The following is a 19,306-nucleotide window of genomic DNA, read 5'->3' as shown; positions in this document are numbered from 1 at the left end:
ACCTGTGTTGTAGTCTGGGACTTCCTTTTATCTCTCTGTCTAGTGTCATGATTCAAACACATCTGCTTCCCCTGCTCCTTCCTACAAATAGCACTTTCATGTTGAATCCTGCCATGGCATCTGCTTTCCCTGCAGATCCATACACAGTTGAGGTTTAAGTCCTTTGAATTCTTCCTGATACTTGGTCAGCTTGTCCTATGGAATACTGAGAAAGGAATGTTGGGTATTTGTTTATTTCCTCTTTAAGTTTTGTCAGTTTGGGCTTCATGTATTTTGAAACTTACTAAATGGATACATATTTAGAATTTTTAAGTTTTCTTAGTGGATTTACATGTGTATAATTATAAAATGTCCTCCCTGTATCTTTTTATGACTTAAAACAAAGACCATTTTATTATCTTTTATGATTATTTGGGTTGCCTGGGCTTAGCTGAATGGTTTTTTTTATGTTTTGGAGATTTATCAGTTTTTTTGCATGCATCCGTAGTTTTTTGTTGTCATTTTCACTGAGTAGGATTCAGACTATTATTAAAATCAGCATTTTTAGGGGGTGCCTGGGTGGCTCAATCAGTTAAGTGACCAACTTTAGCTCAGGTCATGATTTCATGTTTTGTGGGTTTGAGCCCCGTGTTGGGCTCTGTGCTGACAGGTCAGAGCCTGAAGCCTGCTTCAGATTCTATTTGCTTTTTTCAGTCCCTTCCCTGCTTGCTCGCTCGCTCTCTTAAAAATAAACATTTTTTAAAAATCAGCATTTTTGCATTTTCCAGTGTCTTCAGGGTATCAGTCTCCTGACTTACTATGTTTTTAAATTTTTAATTCCAGAAGAGTTAGTATACAGTGTTACATTCATTTCAGGTATACAATACAGTATACAGTTCTATACATTACTCAGTATAGAACAATTCTATACATTATTCAGTGCTCATCAAGATAAGTGTACTCTTAATCCCCTTGATGTATTTCACTCATCCCCCTCACTCACCTCCCCTCTCATAACCGTCAGTTTGTTCTCTGTAGTTAAGTCTGTGTTTTGTTTTGGGTTTTTTTCTTTGTTTTGTTTCTTAAATTGTACATAAGAGTGAAATCATGTAGGATTTATCTTTCTCTGATTTCACTTAGCATTATGTTCTCTAGATCCATCTATTTTGTTGCAAATGGCAAGCTTTCATTCTTTTTTATGTCTGAGTAATATAATGTAGTATTTATATATCACGTCTTCTTTATCCATTCCTCTAGCAGTGGACACTTGGGCTGCTTCCATAATTTGGCTATTGTAAATAATGCTGCAGTAAACAGGTGCATATGTCTTTTCAAATTAGTGTTTTTGTGTTCTTCAGATAAATACTCAGTAGTGAATTTACTGGATCATATGGTAATTCTATTTTTAATTTTTTGAGGAGCCTCCATTCTGTATTCCACAGTGGATGCACCAGTTTGCATTCCCACCAGCAGTGCAACAGGGTTTCTTTTTCTCCACACCCGTACTACAGTTGTTCTTTGTGTTTTTTATGTTAGCCATTCTCAGAGGTGAGAGGTGCTCCCTCATTGTGGTTTTGATTTATATTCCCTGATGATGAGGAATGATGAGCATCTTTTCATGTGTCTGTTGACCATCTGTACATCTACTTTGGAGAAATGTCTGTTCAAATGCCTATTTTTCAATTGGATTATTTGTATTTTTGTGTTGAATTGTATTAAGTTCTTTATAGATTTTTAGTGGTAAACCTTTAGCAGATACATTGGCAAATATCTTCTCCCATTTGGTTGTTCATCTTTTAGTTTTGTTGATTCTTTCCTTTTCTGTGCAGAAACTTCTTACTTTGATGTGGTCCCAGTAGTTTATTTTTGCTTTTGTTTCCTTTGCCTCAGAAGTGATGCCTAAAAAATGTTGCTATAGCCAATGTCAGAGAAACTGCCTGTGCTCTCTTCTAGGATTTTTATGGCTTCCGGTCTCACATTTATATCCTAAATTCATTTTGGGCTTATTTTTGTGTATAGTGTAAGTGGTCCAGTTTCATTCTTTTGCATGTAGCTGTCCAGTTTTCCCAACACCATTTGTTGAAGAGACTTTTTCCCAGTGCATACTCTTGCCTCCTTAGTCAAAGAATAATCGACCTTATAATTGTGGGTTTATTTCTGGGCTCTGTGTTCTATGCTATTGATCTGTGTGTCTGTTTTTGTGCCAGTACCATGCTATTTTGATTACTGCAGCTTTATAGTTTATCTTGAAATCTGAGTTTGTAATGCCTCCAGTTTTATTATTCTTTTTCAAGATTGCTTTGGCCATTTGGGGTTTTTTGTGATTCTATACAAATTTTAGGATTATACCAGCTCTGTGAAAAATGCTGTTGGTATTTTGATAAGGATTGAGTGAAATCTGTAGATTGCTTTGGATAGTATAGATACTTTAGCAATATTCTTCCAATCCACGAGCATAGACTATCTTTCTATTTGTTTGTGTCATCTTCAATTTCTTTCATCGGTGACTTAAGAGTTTTCAGAGTATAGGTCTTTGACCTCCTTGGTTAAGTTGATTCCTAGGTATTTTATTATTGGGGGAGGGACAATTGTAAATGGGATTGTTTTCTTAATTTCTCTTTCTGCTGTGTCATTATTAGGGTATAGAAATGCAGTGGATTTCTGTATTTTGATTTTGTATCCTGCAACCTTATTGAATTCGTAGTAGTTTTTTCATGGAGTAATTAGAGTTTTCTATGTATAGTATCATGTCATCTGTGAATAGTGACAGTTTGACTTCTTCCCTTCTAATTGGATGTTTTATTTCTTTTCCTTGACTGATTGCTGTGGCTAGGATTTCCAGTACTTTTTAAATAAAAGTAGTGAGAGTGGACATCTGGTCTTGTTCCTGATCATAAGGGGAAAACTCTGAGTTTCAAAAGGGATGAAAGACCTAAATGTGAGATGTGAAACCATAAAAATCCTAGAGGAGAATACAGGCAATAAAGTCTTTGATGTTGGCTGTAGCAACTTCCTACTAGATACATCTCTGGAGGCAAGGGAACAAAAGCAAAAATGAACTATTGGCACTTAAGATAAAAAACTTAAAAGGCAATCTTTGGAATGGGAGAAGATACTTGCAAATTACATATCTGATAAAGAGATAGTATCCAAAATGTACAAAAACTTATAAAATTCAACACCCCAAAAACAATCCAGTTAAAAAAAGGACAGAAGACATGAATAGACATTCCTCCAAATAAGACATACAGATGGCTAATGGATAAATGAAAAGATGCTCAACATCACTCACCATCAGGAAATGTCAGTCAAAGGTACAATGAGATATCCCCTCATACCTGTCAGAATGGCTAAAATTAACAGCTCAGGAAATAACATGTTGATGAGGATGCAGAGAAGGGGAACCCTGTTGGTGGGAATTCAAGCTAGTAAAGTCACTCTGGAAAACAGTATGGAGGTTCCTCACAAAGTTAAAAGAACTATCCTATGATCTAGCAATTGCCCTACTAGGTATTTACCCAAAGGATACAAAAATACTGATTTGAAGTGATATATACACCCCAATATTGATAGCAGCATTATCAATAATAGTCAAACTATGGACAAAGCCCAAGTGTCCATCAGCTGATGAATGGATAAAGAAGTTGAGGTATATTGGGGCACCTGGGTAGCTCAGTTGGTTAAGCATCTTACTCTTGGTTTTGGCTCAGGTCATGATCTTATGGTTCATGAGCTCAAGTTCAACATCAGGCTCCATGCTGGCAGTGCAAAGCCTGCTTGTGATTCTCTTTGCTCCTCTCTCTAGCCCCTCCCCCAGTTGCTTTCTCCATCTTTCTCAAACTTAAAGTTGTTATATGTATACTGTATATATATGTATACATACATATGTAATATTGTATGAAATATTACTCAGCCATCAAAAGAATGAAATATTGACGTTTGCAATGATGTGGATAGAGCTAGAGAATATCATACTAAGCAAAATAGGTCATTCAAAAACAAATACTGTAAGATTTCAGTCATATGTGGAATTTAAGATATAAAACAGATGAACATACAGGGGGAAAAAGAGAGGCAAACCATAAAACAGACTCTTAACTATAGAGAATAAACTGAGGATTGCTGGAGGAGAGGTGGGCAGGGGGGTGGGTTAAATGGGTGGTAGGTATTTAAGGAGGGCACTTGTGATGAGTACTGGATGTTGTAAGTAAGTGATGGATCACTAAATTCTACACCTGAAACTAATATTGCAGTGTATGTTAACTAAATGGAATTTAAATAAAAACCTGAAAAAGAAAAAAATAAAAGTATGGAAAAAATTTGCCCTCAGTCATATAGTCAATTAGTAGCAGAGCCTGAATTTAAAGCAAATCTTTTGACCTCAAAACAACGTCTTGTGGCTGCCTCCAAAACATGTTCTTGGGTGACTTTTGGCCTGAGAGAGAATAACCAATTCCCTTTGAGCCAACATACTTATGATGATGATGTGGCAGCACAGAAGTCAAGGAGAAGGACAACATTTCTCTTCCCCACGGAAGAGGGCCAGAATGATTTCTCAGCTGCCAAAGCTTATTCTTTCTGCATTCTGCTTCAGATACAAAGATCGTTTCAAATTAAAAAGGTCCTGTGATTCAGAACAATATTCTGTGCACATCATTGCTTCATGAATGTTGATTGAACTAGACCTTAGGAAATGGGAACTACTGGCATGCTATGACTACTTTGGCTGAAATATGACATTCAACTAGAATTTTAATAGTTACAAGTCTCTTTATCTCTTTCAGGAGACTCATATAAAACATCTTTTATTTGCACTATAATTTTGCCAATGTGCTTGTTTTGTGCGCCAGAAGTATAACTTAGCACAACTTCTGCAAACAGGATTATATCTATCAAATATTTGGCAATGCTTGAGGAGAAAGAATGTTCTCCTATCTAATTAAGATGCTGTTACATGATCTGAAAATTGTCTGAGGAGCAGTCAGGGAAGGATATTTAATGAATATGGAGATTTCAACAAAAATTGAGATGCCAGATTGAGCATTAGGAATTCATTGTAGACATGGTTATTAAATGCATGTCTTTAGATATGAATATCTTGTTCTTAAAAAGGAAAGTTACAGATGAATAATTCCTGGAAATACAATAAAGGTCAAATAGCCTTATAAATCAAGAATTTCAAATGTAGGTAAGATAATTAAAGTCTGTGGGCAAACTAATATTCAATGCAAATGTGGTTTTGATATTGATGAGTAGAATTAGTGGCAGAGGTGACAAATGAATTCAGTAAAAATACAACAAAAAGGAAGAGATACTCGCCATACATTCTGTGCTGTTAATTCTTCCTGTTAATTATGCTGTTGAGGATGATGTAATACAGATTTCAGAAATTTGTTTTTTTTCCCCTGTGACTATGTTTCCATTACTGTACTTCTCATGTTATTTTTTTTTTAATTTTATAACGGGAAGTTTTAAGTCTTAATCCACATCACTTATTTCAGTGATTCCACACGTATATTCTCACCTCTCCTCTGGCAAACAATAGTTTCTTTTCTGTATTTATGGATCTGTTAGTTTTTTATTCTTTTCTGTTTGTCATTCCACATATAAGTGAAATCATGTGGTATTTGCTTGTTCTCTAACTTACTTCACTTAGCAAAATACTCTCTAGGTGCATCCATGCTGTTGCAAAGGGCAAGATCTCATTCTTTTTTATGGTTGAGTAATATTCTGTTGTATGCATAGATGAGCTCTTCTTAATCTGTTCAACTTCTCAGTGGACACTTACACTGTTGCTACATCATGTCTCTTGTAAATATTGCTGCAGTAAACATAGGGGTGAATATATCTTTTCAAATGTGTGTTTTTGTTTTCTTTGGGTAAATAGCCAGTAGTGGAATTCTTAGATTTTATGGTGTTTACATTTTTAATGTTTTCAGGAACCTCCATAGTTTTCCACAGTGGCTATACCCATTTACATTGCTACCAACAGTGCACAAGGGCTCCTTTTCTTCCACATCCTCACCAACACTTGTCATTTCTTGTCTTTGTGATTCTGGTCATTATGACAGGTATGAGGTGCTATCTCATTATGATTTTGGTTTGCATTTCCTTGATGATAGTGATGTGGAGCATATTTTCATGTATCTGGCCATTTGTATGTCTTGGGGCAAAATATCTATTCAGGTGCTCTGCCCATCTTTTCATGTGATGATTTGTTGTTTCTTTAATTGTGTGAGTATTTTGCTATTTTGGAAATGAACCCCTTATTGGAAATACCACTTGTACATATTCTCTCCCATTTGGTAGGTTGTCTTTTTGTTCTATTGGTGGTTTCCTTTACTGTGTAAAAGCTTGTTATTTTGTGGTGGTCCCAATGGCTTATTACTGCTTTTGTTTTACTTGCCTGAGGAGACCTATCCATAGATCTACTGCTGAGGCCAGTGTCCAAGGATTTACTGCCTAGATTTTCTCTTAGAAGTTTTATGGTTCCTTGCCTCACATTTGGGTCTTTAATCCATCTTGAGTTTATTTTTGCATATGGCATAATAAAGTGGTACAGTTTCATTCTTTTGCATCTAGCAGTCCAATTTTCCCAGCACTATTTATTGACTGTCTTTCCCCCATTATATACTCTTGTCTCCTTTGCCTGTACATTTACTGATCACAGGATCATGTATTCATTTCTGAGCATTCTATCTTGTTCCATGGACCTATGTGTCTCTTTTTCTCCTGGCATCATAGTGTTATGATGACTATAGCCGTGCAGTACATCTTGAAATCTGCAACTGTGATACCTCCAGCTTTGTTTTTCTCTCTCACAGCTGCCTTGGATGTTCAAGGTCTTTGTTGGCTTCGTGGAAATTTGGAGATTATTCATTCTAGTTTGGTGGAAAATACTAGTAGTGTTTTGATAGGTATTGCATTGAATCTGTAGGTTGTTTGAGCAGCCCAGACATTCCAATGATATTCATTCTTCCAATTCATGAGCATGTTATATCTTTCCATTTGTGTAATCTTCAAATTTCTTTGATTAGTATCTTCCAGTTCTCAGAGTATAGATCTTTCACCTCCTTGGTTAAATTTATTCCAGTGTGTGTTCTTTTTGGGTGCAATTGTAAAAGGGATCGTTCTTAATTTCTTTCTCTGCTATTTCATTATTGGTGTGTAGAAATGCAACTGATTTCTGTATATTAATTTTGTATTCTGCAACTTTACTGATTTCACATATTATACTTTCTTCCTGTTTTTTTTTTTTTTTTTGATGGGAACTTTTGGGTTTTGTATGTATAGTATCATATCATCTGCAAGTAGTGACAGTTTTACCTGTTCATTACCACTTTAGATGCCTTTTATTTCTTTCCTTGTCTGACTGCTGTGGCTAGGATGTCCAGTACTATGGTGAATAAAAGTAGTGAGAGTGGGCATGCTCATCGTGTTCCTAATCTTAGAGGAAAAACTTTCCATTTTTCACCTATTAAGTAGTATGCAGTTAGCTGTGAGTTGTTCATATAAGGCCTTTATTATATTGATGTCTGTTTCTCCTGAACCCACTCTGGTGAGAATTTGTATCATGAATGGATAGTATATTTTGTCAGATGCTTCTTCCACATCTATTGAGATGATTATATGGTTTTTATTCTTCCTCTTATTAATGTGGTATATCTCATTGTGGGTATTGAATCACTGTGCATCCCAGAAATAAATCCCACTTGATCATGATGAATGATCCTTTTCATGTATTGTTGAATTTAATTTGTTCATGTTTGTCCAGGGAGTTTTGCCTGTATTCATCATGGATGTTGGCCTGTGGTTTTTCTATCTTCTTTGTGTCTTTGGTGTTGGTATCAGGCTAATGCTGATGTTGTGGAATGAATTTCACTTTTCCTTCCTCTTTGGGTTTTGGGAATAGTTTGAGAAAAATAGGTATTAACTCTTCTGTAAATGTTGTGGTATAGGTTTAGATCATAAGGGTTGCTTCCTTTTTATATCAGTATCCCTATATTTTTATGCCAGTGCTTGCTTTTCAGCTCTTATTCCAAAAAAAAAAGAAAAAAGAAAAGGAATAATGTTGGCATATGCCCCTGTTGTTGGGTCTCTTCAACTCCTGTATGCTTATGTTTCTCTTTAGCTATATGTATTTGCCTTCATTTACCTATTTTCATGTAAGTCCTTTCAGAAGAGGGATGTTGATGTCTGTTGGTTTGCCCAAAGGACGGTTTAAGGGATATTCAGAGATCAGTTATCATAATAATACAATATTGGTTCTTAAGTTATTATGCCTTCTTCTACAAACCCCTTACATTGTACATGCAATGTGATGAGCACTTCTAAATGCACTTCCCAATGATCACTGTTCTGCTCCCAGCAGCCCTATGAGGTGTTCATGATCATTGTGCTCATTTTATACAAAGGAAACTGAGGAGGGGCGCCTGGGTGGCGCAGTCGGTTGGGCGTCCGACTTCAGCCAGGTCACGATCTCGCGGTCCGTGAGTTCGAGCCCCGCGTCAGGCTCTGGGCTGATGGCTCAGAGCCTGGAGCCTGTTTCCGATTCTGTGTCTCCCTCTCTCTCTGCCCCTCCCCCGTTCATGCTCTGTCTCTCTCTGTCCCAAAAATAAATAAACGTTGAAAAAAAAAATTTAAAAAAAAAAAAGGAAACTGAGGAACGCAGAAACTAAATCATTTGATGTCATATGGTGGGAAAGTTGGGACTTAGGCCTAGTCAGTCTGGCTATAGAGTCAACATGCTTGGCCAGGATACCTCTGTTCTCTACCCTTTATCTTTCTGCCCCTAGAATGCTCATTACTACGTGAAGTTCTGATCTCTTATCTGTCTACAGGCCTTGGTTGGCAGAACAGCCCTCTACCCCATCCCATTCAGGGTACTTAACATAATATCCTCAATTATATTGGGTCCAGTTTCCTTGTCTAAATTTTTACCACATACCAATTTGCCATTCATAAATTAATGTGGTGCTTGTAAGCACTAGCATGAGCACATTGTTTTTTTACTCTAGCTTCTGCAGTGTCACCTACAGAATGTAGAATTTGATCTCATTCCTGTCATTGAAGTTAACAATTTTTTTTTAATTTTTTTTTCAACGTTTATTTTTGGGACAGAGAGAGACAGCATGAACGGGGGAGGGGCAGAGAGAGAGGGAGACACAGAATCAGAAACAGGCTCCAGGCTCCGAGCCATCAGCCCAGAGCCTGACGCGGGGCTCGAACTCAGGGACCGCGAGATCGTGACCTGGCTGAAGTCGGACGCTTAACCGACTGCGCCACCCAGGCGCCCCTGAAGTTAACTATTTTTTAATGTTGTGGTACAATTTCTTAACTTGCTACCGAGTTCTCAACTCTTCTGTCATGCCACTTCATATTTCTGACATCACTTCATGAATGTAAAAGCATAACAAGATTTGAAATGAGGCCATTCAGGCTTAGGGAATAATCCTCGATTTGGATTTGGTGACCTCAATCTTCCCTAATATTTTTACCCTTCTTCCACCTCAGGACCAACCAAAGGAAGCCATATATGCTTTTCAAACCAGTTCTATTGGATACCCCATTTCCATGTATTCTGCCTTCAGTTTCTCCAGTGCCTACAACCCCAATCAGGGTATATCTGAAACTTTCCCATATTTGTCACCAGAATGCTTTTATATGCTTATCTTGAATTTGTCAGCAACTTAGTGATCGTGGCTGACTCCTTTTCTGTAGCCATCCCTAAGTAACCTCTGTTTGTCTTCATTTGTGTAGTTATAATTATTTCCACACTCTCAAGAAGATGAATTTCTTCTTGTTCTAGTTGCCAGAAACATGATTGGGAAATGAGGAATTAATCTACCAATGTTGTCCATAAAGTTTTGTTACAGTGCTGATATTGTAGCATCTAGATGAATGGAGGGTTTTTAGCTTGGTGTGTAAGTGGTCTTAGAAATATGTTTTATCAGTGCCTTACAACACTTTTGCCTGCTGCTACTTGTAATTTCATGCATTTGCCTTTCTTAGGATTTTAAAAAATCGGGGAAACTAAACATATTAAGGAGAGTTTTATTGTAAAGATAGGACATACAGTGTTACATTTTTGCAAGTCTATAAAAACTCTCAGAGTAAAATACCTTCATGTCTGTCATACCAGGAGACAGATTATTTACAGTTTGGAAAAGAGAAAGTTCACTTTCTGCCAAACTGAGGCAGAGGCGGTGGGACCTTAATATCTTGGCCTCTCTCCAACTTCTTTTCACAATCCACCAGATAGTTGACTCCATCGATGACTATCTGAACAAGCTCAACCTTTGATAGTGAAAAAGACAAATGATTAATTTGCATAGAAGACACATGCAAGGCATTAATTAATAAGAACAATACTGGGACAAATAAAAAGTGCCATGTTAGATGGACTTGAGAGAAATAATCAGAAAGAAGAAATTGTTACTAAGTGTTGTAGAGGAGGGGTATCTGATGGTCATTGCCAGAGATGATGAGCAGAGATATTACAAGGCTACTCAGTCTTTTTTTTTAATTATTATTTCAAAGATGGAGTTACTACATTTGAGAACTCTTTAAATATATGAAAATCATTAATGTGCCTCTCAAACCCTTTTTTCCCCATCAGTCTCTGCTATGAGTTTATCTAAAAGTAAAATTACACTGACGCCTTGTTTTGTTCTTTGACCTGGATCTCTCTTAAGACCTGCCGCTAAGCTGAGCACTCAGTAATCTGTAGTTCAGATATTATTTACACAGTGGATAGCTCTCTGAAAAATTGTTTAAAATCAAATGTTTGGCAATGAAATCATGTTTTCACTGTATCAAGTAAGTTTGCTTTTTTTGAAAAATTTTTTTCAATGTTTATTTTTGAGAGAGACAGAGACAGAATCTGAGTGGATTAGGGGCAGAGAGAGAGGGAGACACAGAATCTGAAGCAGGCTCCAGGCTCCAAGTTGTCAGCACAGAACCCTACACAGGGCTTGAACTCATGAGCTGTGAGATCATGACCTGAGCCGAAGTCAGACACTCAACTGACTGAGCCACCCAGGTGCCCCAAGATAAGTTTGCTTCTTAAAGGAAAGTTTGTAAGTTATATTATGATAAACTTTTAAAAATTCCTGGTTTTTATAAATTTTTGTTTTGAGAGAGAGAGAGAGAGAGAGAGTATGTGTGTGTGTGTGTGTGTGAGCAGGGGAAGGGCAGAGAGAGAGGGAGACAGAGGACTGGAAGCAGGCTCTGCGCTGACAGCAGCAAGTCCTATGTGGGGCTCAAACTCGCAAATGGTAAGATCATGACCTGAACTGAAGTTGGATCTTTAACCGACTAATCAATCGGTGCCCACCCACCCCTTTTTATAATTCCTGCTTTAAAACAAAGTTAGAACTTTGATTCACAAATACTAGTTTTTATTAAGTTCGAGCACATCTACCTACGAATTTCTTTTTCCTGTGATCCTCTACCTAATCAATTGTACTGTTCCTAAAGAAATGCAAACTCTGGGGCGCCTGGGTGGCTCAGTTGGTTGAGCCTTCGACTTCGGCTCAGGTCATGATCTCAAGGTCCGTGAGTTCGAGCCCCGGGTCGGGCTCTGTGCTGACCGCTCGGAACCTGGAGCCTGCTTCTGCTTCTGTGTCTCCCTCTCTCTCTGCCCCTCCCCCATTCATGCTCTGTCTCTGTCTCAAAAATAAACAAACATTAAAAAAATTTTTTTTAAAGAAATGAAAACTCTGCTAGTATGCAATTACTTAATTCCAGACAGCATTAAAATGCTTGATAAGAACTCAAGAATGAACAGCAAGGATGGGAGGGATTATTGTTACAGCTGAACATACCTTAGGTAGGATTGACTGTAGTCCCTTCCCCACTCCTTTTCATGCATAAGGAAACTGAGCCCCAAAAGAGGATTCAGTCAGAAAACTAGTCATTGAAACACATATTTTTTTTACTTATCTCATTGACCTATCTTGGTGTTTTTGAGGGTTTGTAATGAGATGATTCTCTCGTTGACTGCGACGAGGACTCCATCTTGATACAAATCTTGTTTGGTCTTAAGGTCCCTTCATCTTTAACCTAGGAATTCTTTTCTTAAAATTATATCCTAATAATCAGACTTGTGATTAGAGTTATGTATAGATATGGTTATAGAATTATGTATAGATATGGTCAAATAAAATATCAAAAAATCAGATTAAAAAGATAATGGAGTGTCTTTACTGTCACTAAAAATGTTTTTAAATACTTATTATAAGAAAATGCTCATGATGGAATAGTTATAGTAACAAATATATGACTAAATTTTGTTTTTAAAAGAGGTGTTTGAATAACTGCAAAAAAAAATAGAAGGTATGCTTTGTGCTTGGAGAGCCCCTGGGCAGCCCCAACACAGAGTGCCTTGGGAACCCCAGCCCATCCCAGCCACAGCTGCAGCCATCCAGTCGCCAGGCACACACACAGTCTACATATGGGAAAACTATACGTAAGACCATTCTTTCAAATTTAGAAGTAGCTGTTCCACCCAAGTCAGAGAAATAGAAAGTCAAAAAAATTGGGAGACAGAAGAATTTACTCCAAACAAAAGTACAAGATCAAACCTCAGAAAACTGAACTAAATGAAACAGATAACCAATCAACCTGATCAAGAGTTCAAAAAAATGATCATAAAGATGCTCACTAGACTGGAGAGGAGGGTAGATGAACTCAACTTCAAGAAAGAGAAAATCTAAAGAAGAACCAGAATTGAAGAATGCAATAAATAAAAAATATATTAGGTAGAATCAACAGATTAGAGGATACAGAAGAACAGATAAGCAGTCTGGAAGACAGGGTACTAGCACCAGAGCTGAACAACAAAAAGCAAAAAGAATTTTAAAAAATAAGGATAGGTTAAAGGATCTCTTGAACATTATCAAGCAAAGAAACATTTGCATTATAGTGGTTCCAGAAGGATGAGAGAAAGAAAAAGGTGCAGAAAATTTTTAAGAAATAATAGCTGAAAACTTTCTTAGCTTGGGGAATGAAACAACCATCCAGGTTCAGAAACCATAGTTCCCATTAAGATGAACCATAGATAGTTTCCATTAAGATGGACGTCCATACCACAACCATGATGCATGATGCATAACCAGAGATACAACCTGTTATGTATAAGGGAAACCCCATAAGGCTTTCAACCGATTTTTCAGCAGAAACTTTGCAGGCTAAAAGAGTATGGCATTAATATATTCAAAGTATGACAGGAAAAAATCTCCAACAAGAAATACTTTATCCAGCAAGGTTATCATTCAGATTTGAAGAGAGAATGTTTCCCAAACAAAAGTTAAAGGAGTTCATCACCACTAAACTGGCCTTACAAGAAATGTTCAAAGGATTTCTTAAAGGGTAAAAGAAAAGGCCATAATTACAAGAAAATTAGGAAGGAAAAAATGTCATGAATTAAAGCAAACATGGAATAAATGCAGTAGAGCAGTCACTTATAAAGCAGGTATGAAAGTTTTATGACAAAAGTAACAAAATCAATTATATATTTAAAAAACTAAGGGGATACACAAAATGTTTTATGTCTATGTTACATTAACACAAAGGGGGCAGTATAAATCAAGTTCTTTTAGAATGTGTTCGAACTTCTGTGGCCATCAATTTAATAGTCTCCTATGTACTTAAAATGTTACATAGGAACTTCATGGTAACCACAAACCAGAAACCTGTAAGAGATAGAGGGACACACACACAAGAAAGTCATCAATCTTGAGGAAAGAGCAAGAGAAGAAGAAAGGAACAGGTAAGAACTACTTGACAAAATGGCAGTAAGTACATATCTATCAATAATTACTTTGGTTGGAGCATTTATACCACTTAAAGGACAGTAGGTGGTGGAATGGATAAAAAACAAGACTCCCTTCAGACCTAAAGACACATACAAAATAAAAGTGAAAGGGCAAAAAAAAAAAAAAGACATTCCATATAAATGGAAGGCAAAAAAAAAAAAATAAAAACAACAAAAAAAACAACAACCAGGCAGTGATACTTCCATCAGATAAAACAGACTTTGAAACAAAGACTAAACAAGAGACAAAGGACATTATGTAATGTTCTAAGGATCAGTCCAACAGGATATACCAACTGTAAATATTTGTGCACCAAACATCACCATTCCTAAATACAGTGAGTATTAGCAGACATAAATGTAGACATTGATGATAATGCAATAATAAGGGACTTTAACACCCCACTCAGATCCATGGACAGATCATCCAGGCATAAAATCAATATTGAAATAGTGGCTTTGAACAATATATCAGATCAGATGGACCCATTCCATCCAAAACCAGAATACACATTCTTTTCAAGTGCACATAGAACATTCTCCAGGATAGATAACACATTAGGCCACAAAACAAGTCTCTGTAAATTTAAAAAGACTGAAATCCTATCAAGCACCTCTTCAAACCACAACAGTATGAAACTAGAAATCAGTTACAAGAAAACTAGAAAAAACACAAGTGCAGGTTAAACAACATGCTATTAAACAACCAATATTCCTCAACAAAGAAATTGAGGAAATTAAAAAATATATGAATACAAGTGAAAATGAAAACTCTGGGTCAAAAATCTCAGACTGCTTTCACTGTGTCCCAAAGAGGGAAGTTTATAGCAATACAAATCTAACTTCAAGTAATATAAAAAATATCAAGTAAATGATCTAACCTTATATGTAAGGGAAGAACAACAAACAAAATCCAAAGTGAGTAGAAGGAAGAAAATTGTAAAGACCAGAGCAGGAAAAAGAGACTTAAAAAACAAGAAAAAAAATTTTAAAAAGCAATGAAACCAAGAACTACCTCCTTAAAGATTTAAAAATTGATAAATCATAAGCCAGAATCATCAAAGAAAAATAGAGGATCCAAATAAAATCAGAAATCAAAAAGAAGTAACAATTGACACCATAGAAATACAAAGGATTTTACGAGACTACTATGAAAAATTATATGCCAACAAATTGGATAACTTTGAAGAAGTAGATAAATTCCTAAAAACATATAATCTTCCAAAAGTGAACCATGAAGAAATAAAAAATTTGAACAGACTAATTACTAGTAACAAAGTTGAGCAGGTAACCAAAAACTGTCAAAATTCCTGGACCAGATGGGCTCACAGGCAAACTCTACCAAACATTTAAAGAAGAGTCTATACCAAAAAACAGAAGAGGAAGAAAACGATCACAATACATTCTATGAGGCCAGCATTACCCTTACACCAAAACCAGACGAAATCACTACAAGAAACCTACAGGCCAGTATCACTAATGAACATAGATGCAAAGATACTCAAAAAAATACTAGCAAACCACATTCAACAGTACATTCAAAAGACGATTCACCATGATCAAGTGGGATTTATTCTAGGGATGCAAGATTGGATAAATATCCATAAATCAACCTGATATATAACACATTATAATGGTATATAACACATTAATAAAATGAGGATAAACACCCTAAGCAAACCAAAGCATCTAACAAAATACCATATCCATTCACAATAAAAACTCACCAAAGTGAGTTCAGGGAGAACAGACCTCAACATAATAAAGGCCCTATATGACAAACCAACAGAAAAACATCATCTTCATACTCAGTGGTGAAAAAACAGAGTTCTTCCTCAAAGATCAGGAAAAAGACAAGGATGCCTACTTGAAGTACTTTTATTTAACATAATACTGTACTGCACCTAGTGACAGAAATCAGACAAGAAAAAAAAAATCCAAATTGGTAAGGAAGAAGTAAAGCTGGCACTACTTGCTTGCAGATGGCATAGTACTGTACATAGGAAACCATAGAAACTCCATCATAAAACTACTAGATTAAGTGAATTCAGTAAAGTTGCCCGATATAATATTAATATACAGAAATCTTGTATTTTATACAATAACAAAGCAGAAAGAAATTAAGAGAACAATGCCACTTAAAATTGCATCAAAAAGAATATAATATCTAGGAATAAATCTAACCAAGGAGGTGAAAGACCTATCCTCTGCAAACTAGAAGACACTGATGAAATTTGAAGATTACACAAAAGGAAAGGTATGCCGTGCACATGGACTGGAAGAATGAATATCATTGGAATTTCCATACTGTCCAAATCACACTATATATAGATCAATGGAATCCCTACCAAAGCACCACTAGAATTTCCCACTAAACGAGAATAAATAATCTACAAATTTCCATGAAGGCAAAAAAGACCTTGAACAGCCAAGGCAGCCTTGAGAGAGAAGAACAAAGCTGCAGGTATCACAATTGCAAATTTCAAGATGTACTGCAAGGCTATAGTCATCATAACAGTATGGTGCCAGCATAAAAAGAGACACATAGATTCATGGAACAAGACAAAGTGCTCAGAAATGAAGAGGATGTGGAGAAACGGGAACCCTCTTGCACTGTTGATGGGAATGCAAACTGGTGCAGCTGCTCTGGAAAACAGTGTGAAGTTCCTCAAGAAATTAAAAATAGATCTACCCTAGATCCAACAGTAGCACTGCTAGGAATTTACCCAAGGGATACAGGAGTACTGATGCATAGGGGCCCTTGTACCCCAATGTTTATAGCAGCACTCTCAACAATAGCCAAATTATGCAAAGAGCCTAAATGTCCATCAACTGATGAATGGATAAAGATGTGGTTTATATATACAATGAAATAGTACTTGGCAGTGAGAAAGAATGAAATCTGGCCATTTGCAGCAACGTGGATGGAACTGGAGGGTATTATGCTAAGTGAAATAAGTCAGGCAGAGAAACACAGATACCGTATGTTTTCACTCATATGTGGATCCTGAGAAACTCAACAGAAGACCATGGGGGAGAGGAAGGGGGGGAAAAAAAGTTAGAGAGGGAAGGAGGCAAACCGTAAGAGACTCTTAAAAACTGAGAACTGAGGGTTGATGGGGAGTGAGGGAGAAGGGAAAGTGGGTGATGGGCATTGAGGAAGGCACCTGTTGGGATGAACACTGGGTATTGTATGGAAACCAATTTAACAATAAATTTTATATATAACTACTAGATTTACTACAGTAAATCTAAAGACAAAGGAGACAAGAGTATACAATGGGGAAAGATAGTCAATAAATGGTGCTGGAGAAATTTGCTGGATGCAAAAGAATGAAACTGTACCACTTTATTACACCATATGCAAAGATAAACTCAAGATGGATTAAAGACCCAAATGTGACGGATGGAACCATAAAACTCCTAAGAGAAAACCTAAGCAGTAAATCCTTGGACACTGGCCTCAGCAATAGATCCATGGATAGGTCTCCTCTGGCTGATAAAACAAAAGCAGTGACAAACCTCTGAGACTATGCTAAAATAATGAAACAACAAATCAGATTAAAAGATGGGCAGAGCACCTGAATAGACATTTTCCCCAGCATGACATACAGGTGGCAACCAGACACATGAAAAGATGCTCCACATCACAAGTAGCAGGGAAATGCAAATGGAAACCAAAACAACACAATCATACGGTATATCTGTCAGAATAGCCAGCATCATGAAGACAAGAAATGACAAATGTTGAGGATTTCAGAGGAAAAGAAGCCCTCATGCACTGTTGGTGGCAATGTAAACTGGTGCAGGCACTGTAGAAAATAGTTTGGAGGTTCCTTATAACATTAAAAATGTAAACACACACACACACACACACAAAAGGAAGGAAGGAAGGAAAGAAGGAAGGGAGGAAGGGAGGAAGGAAGGAAGGGAAAAGAAGACGGGGCGCCTGGGTGGCTCAGTGGGTTAAGCATCCGACTTCGGCTCAGGTCACGATCTCATGGTCCTTGAGTTCGAGCCCCGCGTCAGGCTCTGTGCTGACAGCTCAGAGCCTGGAGCCTGCTTCGGATTCTGTGTCTCCCTCTCTCTCTCTGCTCCTCCCCCATTCATGCTCTGTCTCTTTCTGTCTCAAAAATAAATAAACATTAAAAAAAAAGAAAAGAGAAAAAAAACACCAGGGGCACCTCGGTTGAGCATCTGACTTCAGCTCAGGTGATGATCTCACAGTTCATGGGTTCAAGCCGCTGTCAGGCTTTGCACTGACAGTGCAGGGCCTGCTTCAGACCCTGTCTGTCTCTGTCTCTGTCTCTCTCTCTCTCCACCTCTCCCCCACTTGCGTTCTTTCTCTCTCAAAAATAATCATTAAAAAAAAGAGAAACACCATATGATCCAGTAATTGCATTACTGGTATTTACCCAAAGAAAACAAAAAACACTAATTTGAAAAATTATATCCACCCCTACATTTTTTGCAGGATTATTTACAACAGCCAAGATATGGAGGCAACCTAAGTGTCCATTGATAGATGAACAGAGAAAGATGTGATATATGTATATATACATACGCACATACATACAATAGAATATTACTCAGCCATAAAAAAGACTGAGATCTTGCCATCTGTGACAATATGGATGGACCTAGAGGGCATTATAAGTGAAAAAATCAGAGGAAGACAAATGTATCATTTTACTTATATGTGTAATCTAAAATCACACACACACACACACACACACACACACACACACACACCAGAAATAGGCCCATAAATACAGAGAACTAGTGGTTGCCAGAGGCAAAATGGGTGAAGGGAAGTGGGAGGTATAGGCTTCCAATTATAGAATGAGTAAGTGACAGGATGAAAGAGAATATAGTGTTATTATAATAGCACTTTATGCTAACAGATGATATCTACATTTGTGGTGAGGATAGCATAGCACAAGGAGTTGTCAAATAACGATGTACACCTGAAACTAATGTAACATTGTGTGTTAACTATACTTCAATAATAATAAAAAACCCAAAATGACCAGATTCCACAGCACTCAGGAAAAAAGAGTGAAGTTCAATGGATGCAGCAAAAGAAAAATGAAGTCCAGACTCATCTGGAGCAAGGTGATTTACCTGATACATTAAGGAGAATCACGGTTTTCCTAAATAACAGCTGTAAACTCATGAATAAATTTGTTCATATGAATAAAAGTATACAAAAAATAAATTTTACATAAAACAATCATTTAAAAAATGGTAGACAATACAGAATAATGTTCACAATGGTTTTCTTAGTGTTAAGTTAAATAAGTAGTGTTATTTTAAAATGTTTTTGGCATTTTTCTAGCTTTTATAATGGTCACCTATTAACTTACAGACTTAAAAAAATGTTTCTAGGTGGTGACTGCCTTGCTTTCCAGTAATAAAAATCTAGTTAATATTAGAAGCAGATAGGCCTAGGCTCCAGATCTTCTTTATTCACTACACTATACATTATTCAGTAAATTTCAGAAGCTGTAT

At 36.8% G+C, this 19,306-nt stretch overlaps 1 protein-coding gene and 1 long non-coding RNA gene across 3 annotated transcripts in view; one reads left to right on the top strand and one right to left on the bottom strand.

Moving 5' to 3' along the window:
* The window catches only part of LOC115519989, a 45,289-nt gene that overhangs the window by 20,677 nt on the left and 5,306 nt on the right, over positions 1–19,306 (top strand). The window lies entirely within an intron of this gene.
* CKMT2 (creatine kinase, mitochondrial 2) overlaps positions 10,017–19,306 on the bottom strand; it is a 36,770-nt gene continuing 27,480 nt past the window's right edge. For both annotated transcript variants that reach the window (XM_030323881.1, XM_030323889.1), the window contains exon 10: positions 10,017–10,275. In XM_030323881.1, the coding sequence (XP_030179741.1) occupies positions 10,156–10,275 (120 nt within the window). In that variant the 3' untranslated portion in view covers positions 10,017–10,155. The remainder of the gene's footprint in view (positions 10,276–19,306) is intronic.

The sequence above is a fragment of the Lynx canadensis genome, chromosome A1 (assembly GCF_007474595.2).
Source record: "Lynx canadensis isolate LIC74 chromosome A1, mLynCan4.pri.v2, whole genome shotgun sequence".
Classification (NCBI taxonomy): domain Eukaryota; kingdom Metazoa; phylum Chordata; class Mammalia; order Carnivora; family Felidae; genus Lynx; species Lynx canadensis.
The sequence above is the reverse complement of the archived record's forward strand: the minus strand, read 5'-3'. Positions and strand labels throughout refer to the sequence as shown.